Source organism: Loa loa (assembly GCF_000183805.2).
Source record: "Loa loa unplaced genomic scaffold supercont3.28, whole genome shotgun sequence".
Taxonomy (NCBI): Eukaryota; Metazoa; Nematoda; class Chromadorea; order Rhabditida; family Onchocercidae; genus Loa; species Loa loa.
In genome coordinates, this window is record NW_018108208.1 from 181239 (window position 1) to 200624 (window position 19386).

The window sequence follows — 19386 nt, forward strand, 5'->3', positions numbered from 1 at the left end:
AATAATATGTATATATATACATATATATATATATATATACATATATACATATATATACATATATATATATATATACATATATATATATATATACATATATATATATATATATATACATATATATATATGTATATGACGCGATGAATTGGTAGGTAATGATGAATGATACAATAAGCAATATGATCAACAAATTCCTTGTCGTTGCCTTCGATAATGATTTGACTGTCGGTTAGTCGATGGGTCGCTGAGTTGGGGATATCCTACGGGAAGTGTATTTAGCGAATAGAAATATCGTAATTTGTTGTCCAGCGGTGGCGAATATACGAAAATGTCGTCATTTGTGGTTTAGCCGTGGAGGATGTATTGTCTGCTTGATTGTAAAAAACTAAACTCGGATTTTATATATATATATATATATAAGAATTAGAGAGTTTTGTAAGCCCCATCGAGGTTATCACGGAGGTATGGCTGCCTTTAACATTGTCCATTGTGTGCGTACAATGGATTCATTGTCCATGCTGTAGATACTGAAACGTCTTTGTGTTATGCTGTCCATTGTTAGCTTATATTCTCTTCATTGCTTTAATTTCACTTACGAGATTACCCAGAGGACTGCGGCCTTATCCAAGAGATATTGACAGAGTAATATGGTGATACATGTACCATCACAAGTCTACAACATCTCAATGAGAAAATGATCGTGAATGGGAAGCACCGATTGAAAAGTATTGGAAGATTACTTAGGCAACTGCAAGAATTAGGGGGAAAATGTAGAACATACGAACTTATTGACTATCGAAATGAACTTACCCAAGGACATCCTGATTAAAGTCTATGAACGAAAATTGAAGGATAGGTCCTGATTGGTAAGCAGACTGAGACAGTATCTAAAAGGGCTGATAAAATTGGAAGAAATCGCAACTAAAAACCAACTTGACCTACCATAAATCAAGAGTTCTGAAGTAAAATTTAAACGTCAGCTTTAGTTATGGTTAGATCAAATGGTGACAACTCAAGAGCAATGGTCGATAAGGTGAGTTTACACAGGGACCGGATTGGCAGAAACCCGACAAGATCTTGTGTCTTCTGTAATAAGAACCAAATGTGGAAATTATCCAACCTTGAAACAACGAATAGAGCGTTTGGGTGGAATCAACATGTGTCTGAAATGCATGAAATTGAGCCGTATTGCAAGCAGCTGTGGGATGAAAATGATACGGTACTTCCACTGCAAAAGTTCCAACAAATCAGCGTTGTGTAATGACCATGACAACGACGTTATTCAAACAGACAAACTAAGCAAGGAAAAAGTGGGACCAACCTGCACAACTAATTAATTTAGTGACTGGTCAAAGAGATGCGAAAGAAAAAAGATTTTGCAGTGTAAAGAAGCGTAATCAACCCAGAAGTTCCAGAGATAGAGACATAGGCACCGGTATTATTTAATCATGGTGTGTGCAATTGTCATTCGTTACAAAGGATTTAGCAGGTGGACTAAATCTCCAAGCAACTACAGAGGAGGAAGTATCGCTTTATTCGGCGACAAATTACCGAAAAAGTACTATACAGCAAAAACGAAAATGGCACAAAGATACTAGGGAAAGAAATCATTTGCTAAGTACACCTCATGGATTCCTAGCGAATAATATTCGATTGGTGGAGATAAATGAAGGGGATACATCATTTGTGATGAAATGTGATCAATTAGATGGCTTAAAAGTTAAAACCCGACTACTTATTGCTTATATGGGCAAATTCATCGAATGGAGGAAAACACAAGAGTTGAAGTCAGAATTTTCCCTGTTCCAGATAAGAGTTGACCAATATTAAATGGTTTTAATCTCCTGTTTAAAGGGAAATGCTCTACAAGCAGTAAGAGGTATTATAGAGTACCGGAAAACTATAGAGCTATAAGAGAAATATTGTTAGGAAAATCTGGAGAGTCATCTACCAATCGTTCTACTGTGAGTTAAGTTCTATAAAACAAAATGACTAGGGGTGGAAGTCAACCGTTGAAACAATCAAAAGGGTATTTGACTAAGAATGATAAGAGAAAACCTAAAGCATACTAGTATCGAAACCGCTATAGAAACTAAAATACCTGGTTGGATACTGAATAAAATATGTCAATGAAAGAAGGGTGACGAACTATGATCGATCACGGAACTCAAACAATTCCTTAGAAAATTAGTTAATAGAAACTTCTGCGTTGGCTGCAATCAATCAACCAAAACCAAGTGACCATAAGAAGGCTCTTGAACTGACCAACAATTCAACGAAAACTTCTGAAGACGGGAAGTCAAAAGACCTTTTGTAATAAGGATCACTAGGATAACGAATGCCATATTTATCCCACTCCCAAACAACGAATTGATCGTCTGAAGAAAATTTCAGTATAAACTGCTTCAAAAGAGGACATATTGAAGCCGACTGGAAAAAAAAACGGTACGTTGTTTCTGTTGCAAAAAGCCAGCAGCAGCGCTCTGCAACATCAAAGACCAAGAAGTTAAGCGATAAGAAGATTCATCAAATGAAGGAAAATGGATTATAATGAATAACGGAAACGTTGCGGTTAACACAATGACGGAGTTGAAAGGTAAAGAAGTCTTGCTTTTGTGTAAGGGAATTAACGTTCAGCGCATTATTTCTTCAAAACCTATGCAAGAAGAATCAATCATGAGATCGAATTATAAACGACTAAAATCAACAACAGTGGAAATCTTCGTGAATGGCCAATAATTGTAAGGCATTTACAGCGATTTGTCACAAACCTTTCAATTTTAATCGGAATTCATGTTTTTACTGACACGTCAAACTTAACGTATTCAGCAGCAGTGTGCATGCTAAAAAGGCAAAGGATGAATGAGAAGAAATCATTCTTGGCTTTGCAAAATCTCGCATCACCTCCCTATCAAAACGAATACGATGTCTCGATTAGAGTTACTCGCGATATTTATCGGACTACAAGCTGCATAATCAGTAATGACACAGCGAACCTATAAGATATAAAGGTAACTCAATGGTCAGATTCTAAATATACATTACATTGGATAAAAATCATCCTGGATTGTTACCAAGATTCATTCAAAACCGAGTCAAGGAAATGAGCAAAACGAAATTCACGTTTTGTTGTATCTTATCAGAACATAATCCGGTAGATGTGGCTACAAGAGGACTTCCTCCCCAAAAACTTAGATACTTTAGGCCGTAGTAGAACGGACTGCCGTGGTTGAGAGAAGAAGGCCACAATGAGTATATGACTTCAATAACAAGAACGAAATGAAAGAAATAGCCATCACAAAGGTTACACAAACTTATCAAAGGAATAATTTTCAAATTATAGATAGTACTCGTTTCAGCAAATGGTTAAGATTATTAAGAACAGCCGCTTGAATTCTCAAATTCATAAGTTTAGTAACCAAAGGAATCATCATGGTTGCAATCATTTTCAATAGAGAAAAATCAATTCTCAGCTAATGATTACAAATTGATAGAATGGTTATTAATCAGACAAGCGCAATCAGAAGAGATAATTGAGGAAGAAATTTATAAATGGAATTTGTATTACAACATGGACAAAAAATTATGGAGATCCAGAAGTTGATTAAAGAATTCGGAGTTGAATGAAACCAGCAAACATCCTATGTATCTTCCACGACACAATCCAGTAACGGAACTTCTCATACTAAAACAACATGAGGACTTAAATTACTGGAATCGGTCATACCCTTTCACAGTTTAGAACCACATTATGGCTGTCTAAAGGTAAGGCTCGAAGTTAAACGAGTTATAAACAAATGTATGGCTTGCAAACGATAGCATGCCAAACCATTCAAATTGACACCTATGCTCAGTCTTCCGGAAACACGAGTCAAGCGCTCTACACCCTTTGTACAAGTTGGTTTGAACTATTTTGGTCCTCTTTCCGTCAGGAGGTGATAATGGATTAACGAAAACATGGATAGCTTTATTTACATGTTTCACTAAACGAGCAATACATCCAGAGTTAGAAAGTTTTATTTACCGAAACCTTTCTGCAGAAGGTTTAACTCCCGATTTGGTTACCCCAAATTTGTCTTAAATGATAATACTAGCCAATTTCAGTTGGTTTTCAATATGGAACGAAATATTATAACTTCTTGGCAAAAAAGGGAATGATTTTGAAAAACATCATACGAAAAGCCCCATGGGATGGAGGAGTTTATGGAAAACTAATTGGACTAATAAAAAAAAAGAAAAAATCAATGAGAAGGACTACTGGCAGGAAATTACTGGAGGAAAGAGAATTAATAATCTTAACAGTAGAAGTTGAAGGCATATTCAATACCCGGCCATTAATTTATGCAAATTTCGACGTCATCACACGTCCTATTGACTTTATCCTAATGATTCTTTGAGCATGCAATCTGCTAATGATAATGAGCGCGAGGAATTTATTCCTCAGACTAAATACCAAAGATAGATTTGTCAAGTACTGTCGTGGAAATTTTTGTTTTTGCGTTAGAGGAGATTGACGATGAGGTCCCTTTATATTGTTTGACACGGGCGCAAGAAGTTTGATAATGCTTTATTGATGTCACTGATAGATTTATTATTTCTAGATTACTAACGAGTATACAAAATACAGTCACGAGTGGATTTCTTGTTGGCATAAAGAGGAAATGTAGCTGAGTAGTTGAATGGGAGCTTGAGGAGACTTGTAGAACCAAAAGAAGCTGTAAGTTTTGAGACTTGTAGGACACCGAATGAAGTTTCTCGATCGGCCAAGAAAACTCTTTATATAGTGGTGTGGTTTACATAATCTGATACATTACATACAAGTTTTGTTCTCAGACAAAAGAATACGAATTAGTTTAACGGAAATCCAGATATTAACCACTGAATGTAACCACGGTTATCAGATTAAAGAATTTTACAAGATACCTATCATTATGTAAACTAGGTTGTCAGACCAGCTGGTCATTGATAAACCAAAAATTCATTAACAAACCTCTAAGTAGCTTGATTATCAAGCCGAAAATCCTTTACGCAATGTCATAGATAGGTATTGGACACATGATTCATTACTTAGGACGTTGAAAATTTTGATTTTTGTGTAATGAATCGCTTGTCGGTGAAAATTTTCAAGTAAGGGAATCTTTATGCCACAAATACTTTCACTGTTCCAACATATAAATGTTCTCGGGTTTTCCGAAAAGTATTGGGTAAATACTTTCAAAATATATATGGAGGACGGAATATTTAACCAGTCTCAGATGACGAGATCAGAAAGAGCACATCTCGCCCAAGAAGGTAGAGAACTTTCCGTGGGGAGAAAATTGTGCTAGTTAATGAACCGCAAATCCCATGTGGTATATGGAAAGTAGCAAAAATTAAGGATAATAAGATGGATAAAAACGGCGAGGTAAGAAGAGCTCAAATAGAAACACTTTATGGGAAACTTCTCAATCGACCAATAAATATGTTGTACCCTCTCGAAATTAATGATGGAGGGGACTTTCTCGATGACGATGACGAAGAAAATATAGAAATTCAGTCAAATCATCAGAAGATCGACATTCCTGAAGATTCTGTAATGCTACGAACTAGAAGTGCCATAAAATGACGATACCAATCAATGAAACTATGCAACTCAAATCTAATGAACTTATTTTAAGTGATTTCTATAGTCTTTATATTATTGGCACAAGCAGTGGCAAAAGAAAATTGCCAGTGTAAATGGTATTCCAGATATCGTCATATCTGGAATACCATTTAATATTCCAGAAAGATGGAATTATAAAGAATTACAAACGAAACAAAACCTCATGTCAGTTTAGGTTGATTCCCGAACTCATGTCAGAATTCCTGCGATCAAATGTAGCAGTATTATCCAAACATTATGCGCTAAAGCGTTTTCACGTTTTCATTATCAGTAATTTCGGACCAGTCGAAAAGAAAAAAAAAAATGTGATTTACAACAAATCTTATAAAACGAAAGCAAATTCATGTCTTCACTGACGTTTAAAAGTAGTATATTTCACAGCAATACATGCTTTAGTAATGTTGAAAAAGCGGAAACACCACTGATTTTCGCCATAAACTAGCGCCAATTAAAGGAATGAGTGTTTCTTGATTGGAAATGCTTGCGATATTTGGTGTACGAGCAGATTGTTACGCAGCAACCAGAATTAAACGGGTGTCCAATAACATTATGATCAAATTCGAAATGTGCACAGTCACTAAGACCTGCTATTACGATTCCTATAGAACTGAGTGGAAGAAATACGGAAGGCAAAATTTTGTTTCAAAACATCCCAGGTGAGCATAATCATGTGAACGTTGGTACGAAAGGAATTCGTGAAAAACGAAAGAAGTAAAAGGGACCACAATGATTAAGAAAACCCGAAACTAAATGGCCCCAGTGGGGATACCAAACTACGAAAATTTATGAAGACGAAAAGAATAGAGGAATGGGTTATTACAAAAGTCACCGTTCAAAAAACCGAGGGTGCAAACTTTTTGAATCATCAACGCAAGCCGATTTAGCAAGTGGTCCAAGTTAGTAAAAACGGCTATATGGGCTCATAAATTTATCCGAAGAACAACAAAAGGAAAATAATCATTGTTAAATCCGATACCGACAAAAGGACATCGGCTAACAGTTGTAGATCATAATTTAGCTGAGTGCGTGCTAATTAAACAAGCACAAACAGAAACAATCACCGAAGTGAGAAAGTAGAACTTGTACAACGACGATGATAAATTATGGAAATCACAAAATCGTCAAGAAGATTCGGAGCTAGATAAACGGAACAAACATCCAATTCATTTACCGGGACATGATGCAGTTACTGAGCTTCCAACACGACAAGAGCATGAGACGTTAAATCAGGAACGGAGTATCTAAAAGATGGATTGCCTTACTCCATGTCGGGAAGGCACATACACTTTTGGAAGTGAGATGCAAATTTTGGATACCAGGGTACCGAACTGAAATTAAACGCGCTGTTAATGCATACGTTGCAAACGATGATCAGCGAAACCGTTCAGGTTACTCATCATGTCAAATCTATCGGAAACACGAGTCAATCGATCAGGAGCTTTTGCAAATGCTAGTTTGAACTATCTCGATCCTTTCTCAGTTAAAACCAAAAACGGAGTGTCGCAAAGATGGGCTGCCTTATTCACGAGAGCAATACATTCGGAGATAGCAGACGACTTATCTGCGGAAACTTTCATCCACCTGTTAGAAAGGATTCATGTTCCGAAAGAGGTATCCAGAGCGAGTCATAAGTGATAACGCGAGTAGTTCCAATTAGTCTTTAAAACCATAAAAGTGTCGGTGATTTCCTTCAACAGTGATTTTCTTTCAATTCAACCATGGGAAAGATTGAGGGTTGTTTCTGGTTCAAACTTGGGCAACTAAACCTTCATTACGAAAAGTTTGTTAATACAACAAGGAACTAAGCGATTATGATTTCAACAAGACAAATTAATGACGAAAATAATATGAAAAGGAGATCCAATAATGCACGATTAGTCTATCCAACCGACCTAGTTAAAATATATATTTTAAAATGCTTCTGATGCTCAGGACCCTCCGCCTCCTCGAGTAAGGGAGATCCTGGTACAGTTCCGAGATTATTAGTACAGTTCCGAGATTACTTTGTTAGCGCATGTGGAATGAAGCTCTTTGATAGAGCACATGGACACAATGGACGCACAATTTTAGCTTACATTTGACTTTTTTTAGCTTACACTTTATTTTTTTTTTATTGCACAGTAAGTTCGCACATGCAACATCTTATACCCAACGGTATCAAATTTACAACAAAGGAATTACCGATTCATTGCTTCTCCTCGCGATTCCACCAAAACTATCCATGAGGCGAGCGATTTATCCGGACCTGGTCCTTGGTCGGAGACCTCCAAACGATAGAGATGTCCTACTGAACCGCTGATCGACGTATCCCATCTCTGCTCCTTACGAACCTGTCGACTTTTCTCATTCTCCAGGTATTCCTGTGACAATCGCCTTTCAATAACACCAGCTGATCAATTTCAGGTTCTCGTCGAATTCGGCTACGACGCTCTCGTTGTTTGCGTTGAGCTCGTTTCCTCAGTTCTTCTGTGTATTCTTGCCATATTCTCCATAGGTAATCAAGTCTCTTGCATACAAGCTTGTATTGATGAGTCAATTCCTTATTTGTAAAATTTCCTCCCCTCCCCCCCCCCCCCTCCCTCTCGATGTTGTCTTGTTTCTGCGGTAAGTTTTTTCTTCTGTTAAATGCTCTCCTCCAGCTGGGCCTGGATTCAAAAAATTCCCAGGTCTTAGCAACTAAACCTCTTCCAGATCTACCAAGGGTCTTTCGCTGATAATCACTTCAAGTTCGGTGACTAAAGTTATCAATTCTCCGTTGTTAAGGAGCTTTGTACCGATGGCTCTTCTTAGAGATCCTTTAGCTACTGCATTTCATAAACGCCACTCTACGAAGGAGCGACTGGAGCAGTGATTTCCCATTCCATCGTTCCACTTTCCACTGTACTTAATTCTACAAGTACCTTGTAACCTGCTATAAGATCCTTTGCATTGTTGGTAATTATGTGTTTCAGTTTGTTAAGTTTGCTTATAAATCTTCGAAATGCGTGTACGCATTGTTCAGCCGGCATTGTTTTCACTATTTCGGGATGCATGGCCGGAGCGGCTGGGCATGTAAACAAAGCCATCCATCGTTTGGTATTAGCATGATTCTCCTTTATTAGAACTGACCCAAGTATAAATTAATATAAGATTCTTGGCACTGTCGGAAATTGTGTGTTTCAGTTATTTTCTTCGGCTTAAAAATTGGGATTTCAAACGGTCGCGTCTCCATAACTTTAGCACTGGGATAAGGAGGTAAGTCTGGTCGTTTAAATGGCGTAGCCATCTACATTGTGCAATCTCTACAAATCTTAAGATTTTCTTAACATGTGGCTGCCCGTATCGGGTCCAATACCGTTGTCTCATCGTGCTCCAAGCGTAGTATACATTCGCATGAAATGGTTTCTCACAGTACTGTTCCACAATCAATTTTGCTAGCTTTCCTTTATTGATGAAGTAAATCGCTAATCTCAGGACTATCGTTGAAATCGCGAGGAAAAGCAGCAAATCAATAATTCCTTTAATGCAAATTTGATACCGCTGGAAATAAAATGTTGCATATGTGGATTTACTGCGCAATGTAAAATGTAAGCTAAAATTGTGCATCCACTGTGTCCATGTGCTCTAATAAAGAGCTCCACGTACGCTAATAGGGGCGCTAATTCTTGTAATCTCGGAACTGTACCAGAAGATGCAGAGGATCCTGAGTACCAAAGCATTTCAAAAGATGTATCTCAATTAGGTATGTTGGATAGACGATGTCGAACGTCGTTGGGTCTCTCTTTTTCATATTGTTATCGTCATTAATTTGTCGTACCAAAACCGTAATTGCTGAGTTCGTTGTTATATTAACAAACTTGTCGTAATAAAGATTTTATTCGCTAAGTTCGAGTTATTATCAACCAAGGAGGCAGAAATTCCCAACCTTTGTCACGGTCGAAGAGAATCGTCGGCAGTACTTTGTTTTCGGTTCTAAGTGGCGTTTTAATTTTGATGGCTTAAAAGTATCGTTGCCCGAAGATAGTGGCGTATATAACTCACAAACCGTAGTGAGTTTGTTTCCCCATCACGTTCAATGTAGATAAATCCGAATTTAATGTAACTATTTTCGTATTTTTTCTTAGGTTCCATTTTCCGAAAATAAAACAATGGAACAGCGACTTGAGGAGCTTCGCCACGCTGTCGGACTGCCGGAATGGAAATTACATTCAAAATAAAATCATTACATTATTATAGAATATAATATTTTGAAATGAATATTATAGAAGGAATAGTAAAAAAGGAAGGGATAGGGGAGGAAATCGAACAGACAGGGTGATGAAATTCCGTTGGTAAAAAAATTTAGGCGAAGAGCTACTACTGGACTGACATCACAAAGAGATCTCGGTACTTACAGTACAATATTACTAGGTGAATAAGCCCATAACTCTCACGCCCGAATCAACGTACAGCTTAAAAAAAAAAAAAAAGCAGAAGAAAACAGCACACGCCTGTTTTACTGCTCCGCCATCCTCCCGGTCAGTATTTCAATTCGCGTGGACCACAGATTGGGAACCATTGGTTTAGGCAGTACGATAACTTTCAGCAACTTCAAGTCCATTTTCCAATTCGATCTCTTGTTTATGCATTACGATTTGTACCTTGCAGTTATCATAATGGCGGATACTTCTGATTAGAGTCATGGAGCAGTTATTTCCCACTGTTTCCTTGTTTGTAGTGAGAGAGTAATTGCTGATGCATGCATACCAATTAAATCTTACAAAGCCAACCTAATCATACATCCAGATTGGTTTTGCAGAACCGTTCGCTGAGCTCAAAGAATAACCTGATTGAAGTAATCTTTATTATAATTTTATGCTACAATAAATAAAATAGATGTCTGTGTGATCTCAACAACCCATTAGATCTTAGGCATACGTTAGGTGTTCGTTTGCACGAACAATATCCATCTGAGTTATGCTGATTGTTCCGTAAAAACAAGGCATTCTCTTTGATATGGTTGTTGCTATTTCTCTGGGTAAGCCCGATGATCAGAAATATTTATCATTAGCTTTCAGATATGAAATGAAAATACAAAACAGTCCTTAAAATCAAGAAAACCTTATCAGGAATTCCTATGAATATCATATTGACTGATCACACGTTGTACATTATGCACAAATTCTCTAAGACTGCCACTAGAAAACTAATCAGTATTAGTTTTTGAAGTGGAAAGGTTAAACATCAGTGTGCTATTATGCATCTTTGGATGCTATACGGTGTCTTAAAGATTTCCTAAGTCTTCTTTGAAGAATTCCAAGACCCAAGTCACAAATTTCAAAACCCGCACACTGCTGAAATTTCCATATTCTTGAAGCAGAGTTTCGAGCTGAACCGCTTGACATCGAGAAAGAAATGAGTTCTGAAGTCTCTGAAGGTCAAATTAGTCGTTTAAAGACACAAAAGTCCAAGTGCTGGAAGTGGAGTAGGAGATAGCAAGACTCTATAAACCTAACAAATTACGATGAGTACATCACATGTGCTGAATTTCCAAAGTGAGAGATTTGTGGTTAAATCTTTCATTTAACATAAAATACATGACGGTAAAAATGATTAAAACATTAGATGGGCAGCAGATAGAGAAACTACCAGAAAGTACACATACTATTTTAGGGAAAAGATTTAGGAACTATTATGATATGGAAAGATCATCAAATGTGTTCAAAATACACAGAGTCTTTCTAGAAGTTGGAAGTGTCAGGATTAGATGAAATTTGTCCTTGTACAAGTAACAATCATTACTGGTTACTTCAACTTCTTACCGTTAGTGTAGAAGAAGACATAATACGATTCTTCGGCTTAATGCCGAATTACAAATATAATTACCATACATATTGGTGAATTAATATTGGATAGAATGTGCCATTTTTGTTCTGTTATATATAATTAGAATGTACTGGTTAATTAACTTTTCACTATTATTTGGTTTTCTTCGGCCAAATATATGACCGTCTCGAACAGTTTTGATGTCTTCAATTTAATAGGATGTACAGATCAGATTTGATTGAAGGTGTTAAAAATATGATTTACACATTTCTGTGTCTAGAAAATATTGCTGCATACAGCAATATTTTTTTAAATATAACGGAAGAAAAATGGCACATTCCGTCCAACATTAATTTATCAATATATATGATAGTTATATTTGTATTTCGACATTAAACGGAAGAATCTTATTATGTCTTCTTCTACGTTAACGGTAAGAAACTAAAGTAACTAATGATTGCTACTTGTGCAAAGGCAAATTTCATCTAATCCTGACGCCTTCAACTTCTAGAAAGACTCTATATGTGCATTTTGAATACATTCGATCTTTCTTCATTATAATAGTTCCTAGATCATGGTTTAAAAGCAGATATTGAACTATGTTACAATACGTTGCCGGACATTTTTGGCAATTTTACAAAATGATTAATAAGGAATTAAATTTGACATAAGAATTTTCCTCATGTGCTACGAAAAGCTTTTAACGGAAATAAGGAAATGGGTTGCGGGGTCTCGAATTGAGAGGTAATCCAAAAAATCTTTCGAAATTTCGGAAATTAGATGAAATAACTTATATATTTTAGGAAATATGAAGCATCACTTATTTAGTGATGCTTCATATTTCCTACTTCATATTTGTTATTCTAGGCAGAAGACATATGAAGTTGAAGTGCGTGTGATGATTCTTCGTTTTGAGTTACAATAGCCGATCAATTAAACTTATAAACTGTGTATACAGAATCAGCGATAATGTTGAAAACAAACAGTTTCCAAAGACACTCTCGGCTTCCGTTCGCATGATAGGCTTTAAAATGGGTGTAGATCCCACGTTTCTTTATAGTGAAATTTGTTCGCATCAGTAACGAACTGGGTTTTCAACTTTTTTGAGGGTCCCGAACTACAAAAATGGTTGCAGCTCTCTGCTTTCTGAATATTACCGTATTTTACAAAGGGAGTGGCAGAAAGTGATCAACTAATATCCGTAATTATCGTGGATGGGTACTGTTGTTTATTATTCAACAAAGATAAATATACTTGTTAGAATTGCCGTGTTCTGAAATGGTTCTCTAAGACGTTGTACTCAAGTAGTGATTATTATAAATGAATCACTTGTAATTTTCAAATTTATTTTCATACTAAGTTGATCTGAGGAAATTAGCAAATTCATCGTCATTGTTACATGCACTCATCCCTCCCTGTAGAAATCTGACTATATTTCTCTACATTTGCTAAGTCATAGTTTTTTTAATACTACCGATTTTGATATACAGACCGTAATTTTTTTTCATTTCTAACAATGTTAAAAGACTTCAGGATTCTAAGCATGAGAATAATGCCAAGCTTAATGTGATTCATTCACTGTAATCCTAACAACAATCTTCCCAATAGCAACACCAATAACTGTTGCGGGCGAACAAATAAATCCTAATAAGCAATCTTGTAATACCAACATTATTCCATATTCCATGATATACTCCACTGCTGATGTTTCGATTGCATTATTTTTAGTACTGGGACAGAACTGGTACCACGTACAACTCTTTTCTATAATTGTTTCATCGTACCATCAATTGGACAGGTGTTTCTTTGAGCACAGTTCTTGAGTGCTAATCTTACTTTGGTTGCTACTGCTATATCACCACTACCAATTCTACAAAAAAGTGCCCACGTGTGTTTATCAATAATAAACGATGTAGTGTTGAAAATATATAACCAAGCAATTGTGCGAGTTCCTGATTTGCGCACAATAAGCACATTATTTCAGGTCAGCAAACCATCGCAGCTATTAGATAGATTTTTTTTTCTTGAAATAAAACGCCCCATAGCTGCGATGGCATGCTGACGACGCAAATGAAAAATTTCCTTCTGCTGTTCAACTATGAGAAAGTACTCTGAAGAAAAAAAGTTGTTCTTGTCTTCTGCTTCTTGCCTTTCTGCAGTTGTCTAGTTCTTTTTTTCTTTAACTTGGTTTTCGTTTTGGATGACTTTGAACAAAACGTAAATCATGTGTTATCTAGCAGAAGAGTGCAAATATCCATAGATGCTTCTGAATTAATCTTCATGGACACTGAAAAACCAATGGAAAAGTATTTATTACCGCGGATTCTTTTCGATTTACTTGCTGCCTCTCGCCCATTAACATCTAAGTCGGAGCAGACTAGACAACGCAGTAAGAAAATAATGTTAGAGTTACGAGTGATAATTTAGATCTTGCAACGATTTCTTGCTATCTGTCAAAGAAAAGTTTGCGTGTGAGGCGGCTACAGCAAAGTCGTGGCGAATGCATCTATGTGACCACTTGTTAGCCACTGCTCAGATTGATGAAGTCCCGATTACTGGAAATACTCCTTTTGTTTTTTTCATCATCACTTTTCTACTTGATATTTAAGGTCATAAGTCACGGTTCGCAGTGGAACAAGTCAGTGTTCGTCGTTCATATTTGTATGGACATTATGATGTTGATTTTAGGATAATTGCGAATAACAGTACATGACAAAGTTTTACACGTTCAGGCTGGGATGTGGAGCGAACCCGACTTTCCATATCCAGAAATGGAGTCGGCATATCGGCCAGTACTGACATGGCAACGTCGACCGCCACGTTTTCCACTTCCATATGCTCGTCCGCCGGATATACCACCACCATTTATGAAACCAGATATAAATATGATGCGAATGGGTGTTCCGCCCCCATTTCGTATACCAAGGATGCCACTTGAACTTGTGACTCCTCATGCTGGTTGGTTTTTTACAGTTGGGCAGAAATGATTAATAAGTTCTGGTAGACACATTGTATATCAGTCATTGTACAATATAGAATCAAATCGTCATATTTATGCTATTTGGTTCATTCCTTTTAGTTTTATTCGCTTTATCGTTTTGTTATACTGCAGCAGTTAACTACAATCTTCCCATAAACTTAGAAGTTAGTGGTACCTGTGACCAGTCTATTCAAAAAGGTTGTTTACTTCAGAATCTTCTGGTGCCAGCTTCAGTTAAAATCAACTTTAGTCAGAAATCACTGGCTGTATAAAAATGAACTGTGCAGTGGAATGAACGTGATTTTGTAGTGCGCACATAAAAACGGAAAAAGTGTACTTGGGACGAACAGAAGAAAACCGCATTAAATCGGTGATAAGTAATATCTTTTTCCAGGTCCAGGAATGCCACCTCCACCGCTACGTCCCGTACGACCTCCCAATGTACCACTCTACCAAGATTTTTCCGCACCCTCACGCCCTACACCAATAAATATCAGCGTTCAAACATCAGCACTAAAATGTAACGTAGAATGGAAAGCTCCGGCAATCTCAAGTTCGTTTACCGTGAAATCACGTGAATGCTTTTCTTTAGAAGTTTTGTATCGTTGGTACGCTGGGGTTTGAATTCGTAAAGGGAGTGATTAAGTAATTAGTCGGCATTAGAAATGTTCAACTCAAGCAGTAAGATTAGGATTCAAGAAATCAGGAAATAACTAAAGCTGTACTGTAAATTTAAGATTGTATGTATGTGTTCAGAATGCCAGATAGTCGCACTACCCGGCACATTTTATGCCTCATATGGGCAAAAATATCAGAATTCATTTTTATAGCCATTTAAAAATTCTAAATCAGTTACAGAAACACTGAAATATACATACAAACTGGAAGTTTGGGAAGGGGTTAAGTGCGACACGTTTGATTTTCCGGCACACATCCTGACGTACAAGTTAAGAACTACACCAGGTACAGTATATAAGGTAAGCAGGACTTCTGAATATCCTGGTTTGCAAACTGTGGCAGAGCGATATAATAATTGGCACATTACGAGTTAAGAATATTTTGGATGACCGTAATATTCACTGTGGCACTACTGATGTGAAATTTTTTTAAACAGGGTTTCGAACCACGCCATCATTGACGTTAATTAAAATTTAGGTAAACTGTGATTTAAGTTTAAGTCAGCTCTTTATGACGTATATGACGACGTTTGAATTAATTGTTTTCACCAGTGGACTCTTTCGATTAACTAGGCAGTTGAAGTTATATGCCTTTCATAGTCTTTTAATTACAAGTTTCTGCCATTTTTTTTTCCCATAGTTTTTTTTACCTTTGAGTTTTCCTATCTCCATATGTTAGGGAAGTATCATTGACTGTCACTGATTAATATTCATTGCTGCTTACATAACTTCAGAATTCGATATGTGGAATCGATTGGTCAGACGAGAAAGAATTTACGGTTTAAGAAAATTGCGTTTAATTCTCTTCTTTTTATACTCGAACTAATATTTACTGCTCCAACTGGAATCATTTTTCAGCTTGAGTTATCCGCACGCGATGCAAACAACACTATTGTAGCGCTTGGAACAACCTGCATGAAGGCAGGTTCGTGATTATGCTTCAGAGTATGAAGTGTGAACATATGAGAGATGACACCAGGTTTATTGAAAAAAACAGTGGTTTTGCAGTAATTGTGCATTTTAGTTTTCTCAGCAGAAGAAATGCAAACGCTTTACAAAAAGTCGTTAGATTTCGTAGGGACAGTTATGCATTCGTTCCGCTTCCTGTATCGTTGCAAGCCAAAGATTTATTATGACGATATACAGGTATTCAAATTCTCGTGTACGGCTGTTTTTGCATTGTGTATTTAGAATAAATAGTTTAAGTTGTCTAGAATTACATACATAGTAGTACTTTGTGGTCATGTTTCGATGAAATTTTGTTCTTATAATACTAATTGATATATCCGACAGCAAAGATTATAGAAACTCGTAGAGGTCAAATAAATTACTGAGAGGAGTTCAATTTTCTGATAAATTCTCTTGTGTACGGAATTTTTATTAGTTTCATCGCGGTGGAATAATGGAAAAGTATATGAAGGATAATAATGGTCAGGCAGCGTCGTCAATTAATGGTGCTATAAGTGGTAAGTTCATACAGCTTTTAGTGATAACATTTGCAGAACTATTCGTGTGTGATAGACTGCTCTACACAAATAGAAGGAATGCTGCTGTTGTATATTGCAAAAAGACCATAGTATCCATACTTGCGGTGTATCACAAGGATTTGTTCAAAAACGAAATTGAGTTACCTCGCGGTTTTTCTGCAGTATAAGAAGTGTCTACCATTTTATAACGAAAGCATTGTGTTTATCTATTATGCTATAATCAGGACATAATTATAGGTCTGTTTTTTTCTGCTCGGTTGTTACCTGACGGAAGTTTGCCAACCCACTCGCCTTTTGGCAATGTTCGAATGTTAGTGCCGGCAATGACGCTACTTGATCCAGCTCGTGTAAACATGTATTTTTGCGATTTCTACTGCAACTATATAACTCATTATGTTACAGTTGTAATCTGCGAAAAGCATTCAGATGTGAGTTATGTCGATGTCCGCTCATTACTTTTGTGAAACACATCAGGTATTCAAATAAGATTCAATTTTTATTCATTTTCATGCCGTCGTTCGTTGTAACTTCCACCAGCGTTTTGTTGAAGGTCTGTTATTTCAGACTGATATTTTTTGTATGCAGCGCTTGATTAAATTGGCTCCGGATTCTAATCCATTTTTGCGGATTATATTTAGACCTCCAATGTTTGAGCCCGAATTTTGGGTAAATAAAAACGTTTGGGTAGAGATATATTATACAGAAAATGTACCGCTGAACTGGGGTCGATTTGATGCAATCACCGCAACCGGTGCAGGTACATCACGCGTAGGAGGTTTACCGCATAATAAGGTTTGTTCGTTATAAGAATATTTCTACTAAAAGATAGAAATAACTCTCTAGTACTTTTTCCATCTTAATGAAAGCATTAGCTAGATAGTCGTTGAATCTTCCAACTTGTATAAATATAATTCAGAATCAAAATGTGAATCCATAGTCAATCAGTTTTAATTTTTTCCACCGAATACCATTTTAGCAGTGTCAGATGTGCAATTTGTATCCACAGAAAAATAGTTCCACTGCCAAAATTGCCTCAACTAAGCTTAATTCTACATTTGAATTGCTTCTGCATCTGGAACATAAAAGATTTGGTAATGAAAACATCAGTGAATCAGCTGATTTGATCGAGACAATCTGTTCCGTTATCGACTCTGTGGTGGAACAATGCTCACAGGATACAGAGAATGAAAGCAGTAAGCAGGTAAGAACGATAATGAATTCTTGTAGGTAAGAAGCTAATTTTCTCACGGTAAACAACTACGCAAGTTACTAGACATAACAAAAACGGACGCTGTGTACTAACATTATCATTTAAACATAAGCATAAGATTTTAATTAATAGTGGTGAATTTAATAGAAAAAGAGTAATTGTAAAAGGAGATCAATCTGCAATTTATATTAGGATCGTGTCATTGTCTTTAGTAAAAGTCTGGTCTGTGATCAGTATTTCTGGGGTTACAGGAAAGCGACAATGAAGAAAAAGGAAAAAGAAAACTAGAATCACCTGAAGAAATCATGCAACGTCTTGATGCGCAAGATTTATGTGAGGAGATGCAAGATGCTAAAAAATGTCTAAAGGCATTCGTTGATAGTATGGGCAGTGGCATATTAAAGATTGAACGGTTGTTGAACGATGCGAGGCAGTTTTCAATGCGCTCAACATTTTTGTCGCAAAACTGTCTTGTACGATAGCTTCAGTTGTTATATTTTATTTTAATCTAATTGTGGATCGCAGAGAGAATATGTTAAAGGAGCTAAAATGGCTTGATAATGTGGCTGGATCTTTTTCATTATAATTATCAAGCGTTTGAATGAGTAGAGCATGTGTATTCGAACTGTACATTTTCTGTCTGTTTGCACTGGCCCATATAGCTGGAATGTAATTTTGCGTTGGTGATTGGAAGCGTCTGTTATTGTTCACCATGCTTATCATGTTCATTTCCATTTTTATGCACGTTCAGTGTTATCACTCTCGGATCTCACCAAAAGCTGATTTTTACTTGTTCTTGTTTTTGAAGAGCATTGTCCGGTGTCTTAGACGATTAATACATTTGTGTTACCTTTGCATGTTTTTGCACTTTCATAGGTTTTTGTTTCACATTATGATAAAAATCCTATCCATGTTTGTTCACATTCTTCAGTTTGTTTGAATTGCAACTGCTGAATTGATGACCAATTGTAGTTGAATTGGTGAGTGTGTTACACAAATACCGGGTTTTTGGTTTTATCTGAACTAGGTGAGCGGTAGATTATCTCTAATGAGTGAAAGAAGCGTGTAGAGGTTACACGTTATCTGCGTTTTAAAGGTTACCGCTTCTTGTGATTTTAGTACATAATATGGGTTTCACAATGCTAGCGGCAACGCTTGCTGATTTTCCATTGGTTATATCCGGCGACAGGAGTGGCCTATGAATTGTATGGTTTATATCCTGCGGGAGTACTTCCTTAGGTTTATTTATTTTTCATTTTTGAAGCTAATGAAGTGGAATTTTATGTATTAGGGGGAGTGGCGGTCACTGCATGGAGTACTCTTCGTGGCATCCGAGTTCCTTTTTAATTTTGGAATATATTCTTTTCGTATTTCTGGTCGGTAATATTAGCACTTTGGATAAGTATGCAGCTTATGACAGGAAGTAGAAGTTATTAAAAATTTTTTTTTTTTTCTGCATCATTTTACGTAATGTTGTACAATTTGATTAAATATTAAGACTGAAGTTGAGATTGATTTGCATCGGTTGAGATCAGTTTACAATAGAATTGATTCGACTACAGAAAAAAAAAGACAGTTGGGTTTTACCGGGAATGCTGTAAACA

The 19386-nt window shown here is 36.5% G+C and overlaps 4 protein-coding genes across 4 annotated transcripts; 3 read left to right on the plus strand and 1 right to left on the minus strand.

Annotated features, from left to right (window-relative positions):
• Positions 1–1021: 1021 nt before the first annotated feature.
• LOAG_05775 (hypothetical protein) lies at positions 1022–1830 on the plus strand (the record flags this gene model as incomplete). The annotated part of the gene is made up of 2 exons (XM_003141312.1): positions 1022–1219; positions 1480–1830. The coding sequence occupies 2 exons, from the start codon at positions 1022–1024 to the stop codon at positions 1828–1830; spliced, it is 549 nt and encodes a 182-aa protein (XP_003141360.1).
• Positions 1831–7821: 5991 nt separating this feature from the next.
• LOAG_16914 (hypothetical protein) lies at positions 7822–8709 on the minus strand (the record flags this gene model as incomplete). Its single annotated transcript, XM_020449568.1, has 4 exons — positions 7822–8004; positions 8031–8150; positions 8327–8448; positions 8553–8709. The coding sequence occupies 4 exons, from the start codon at positions 8707–8709 to the stop codon at positions 7822–7824; spliced, it is 582 nt and encodes a 193-aa protein (XP_020306882.1).
• Positions 8710–9381: 672 nt separating this feature from the next.
• Positions 9382–9840, plus strand: LOAG_05777 (hypothetical protein; the record flags this gene model as incomplete). Its single annotated transcript, XM_003141314.1, has 3 exons — positions 9382–9458; positions 9495–9672; positions 9748–9840. 3 exons carry the CDS (start codon positions 9382–9384, stop codon positions 9838–9840), a joined length of 348 nt encoding a protein of 115 aa, XP_003141362.1.
• A 4326-nt stretch (positions 9841–14166) lies between these two features.
• On the plus strand, positions 14167–18264 carry LOAG_05778 (hypothetical protein; the record flags this gene model as incomplete). Its single annotated transcript, XM_003141315.1, has 10 exons — positions 14167–14386; positions 14803–14961; positions 15267–15385; positions 15944–16010; positions 16110–16231; positions 16470–16551; positions 16810–17000; positions 17137–17364; positions 17549–17773; positions 18034–18264. 10 exons carry the CDS (start codon positions 14167–14169, stop codon positions 18262–18264), a joined length of 1644 nt encoding a protein of 547 aa, XP_003141363.1.
• Between the last annotated feature and the right edge of the window lie 1122 nt (positions 18265–19386).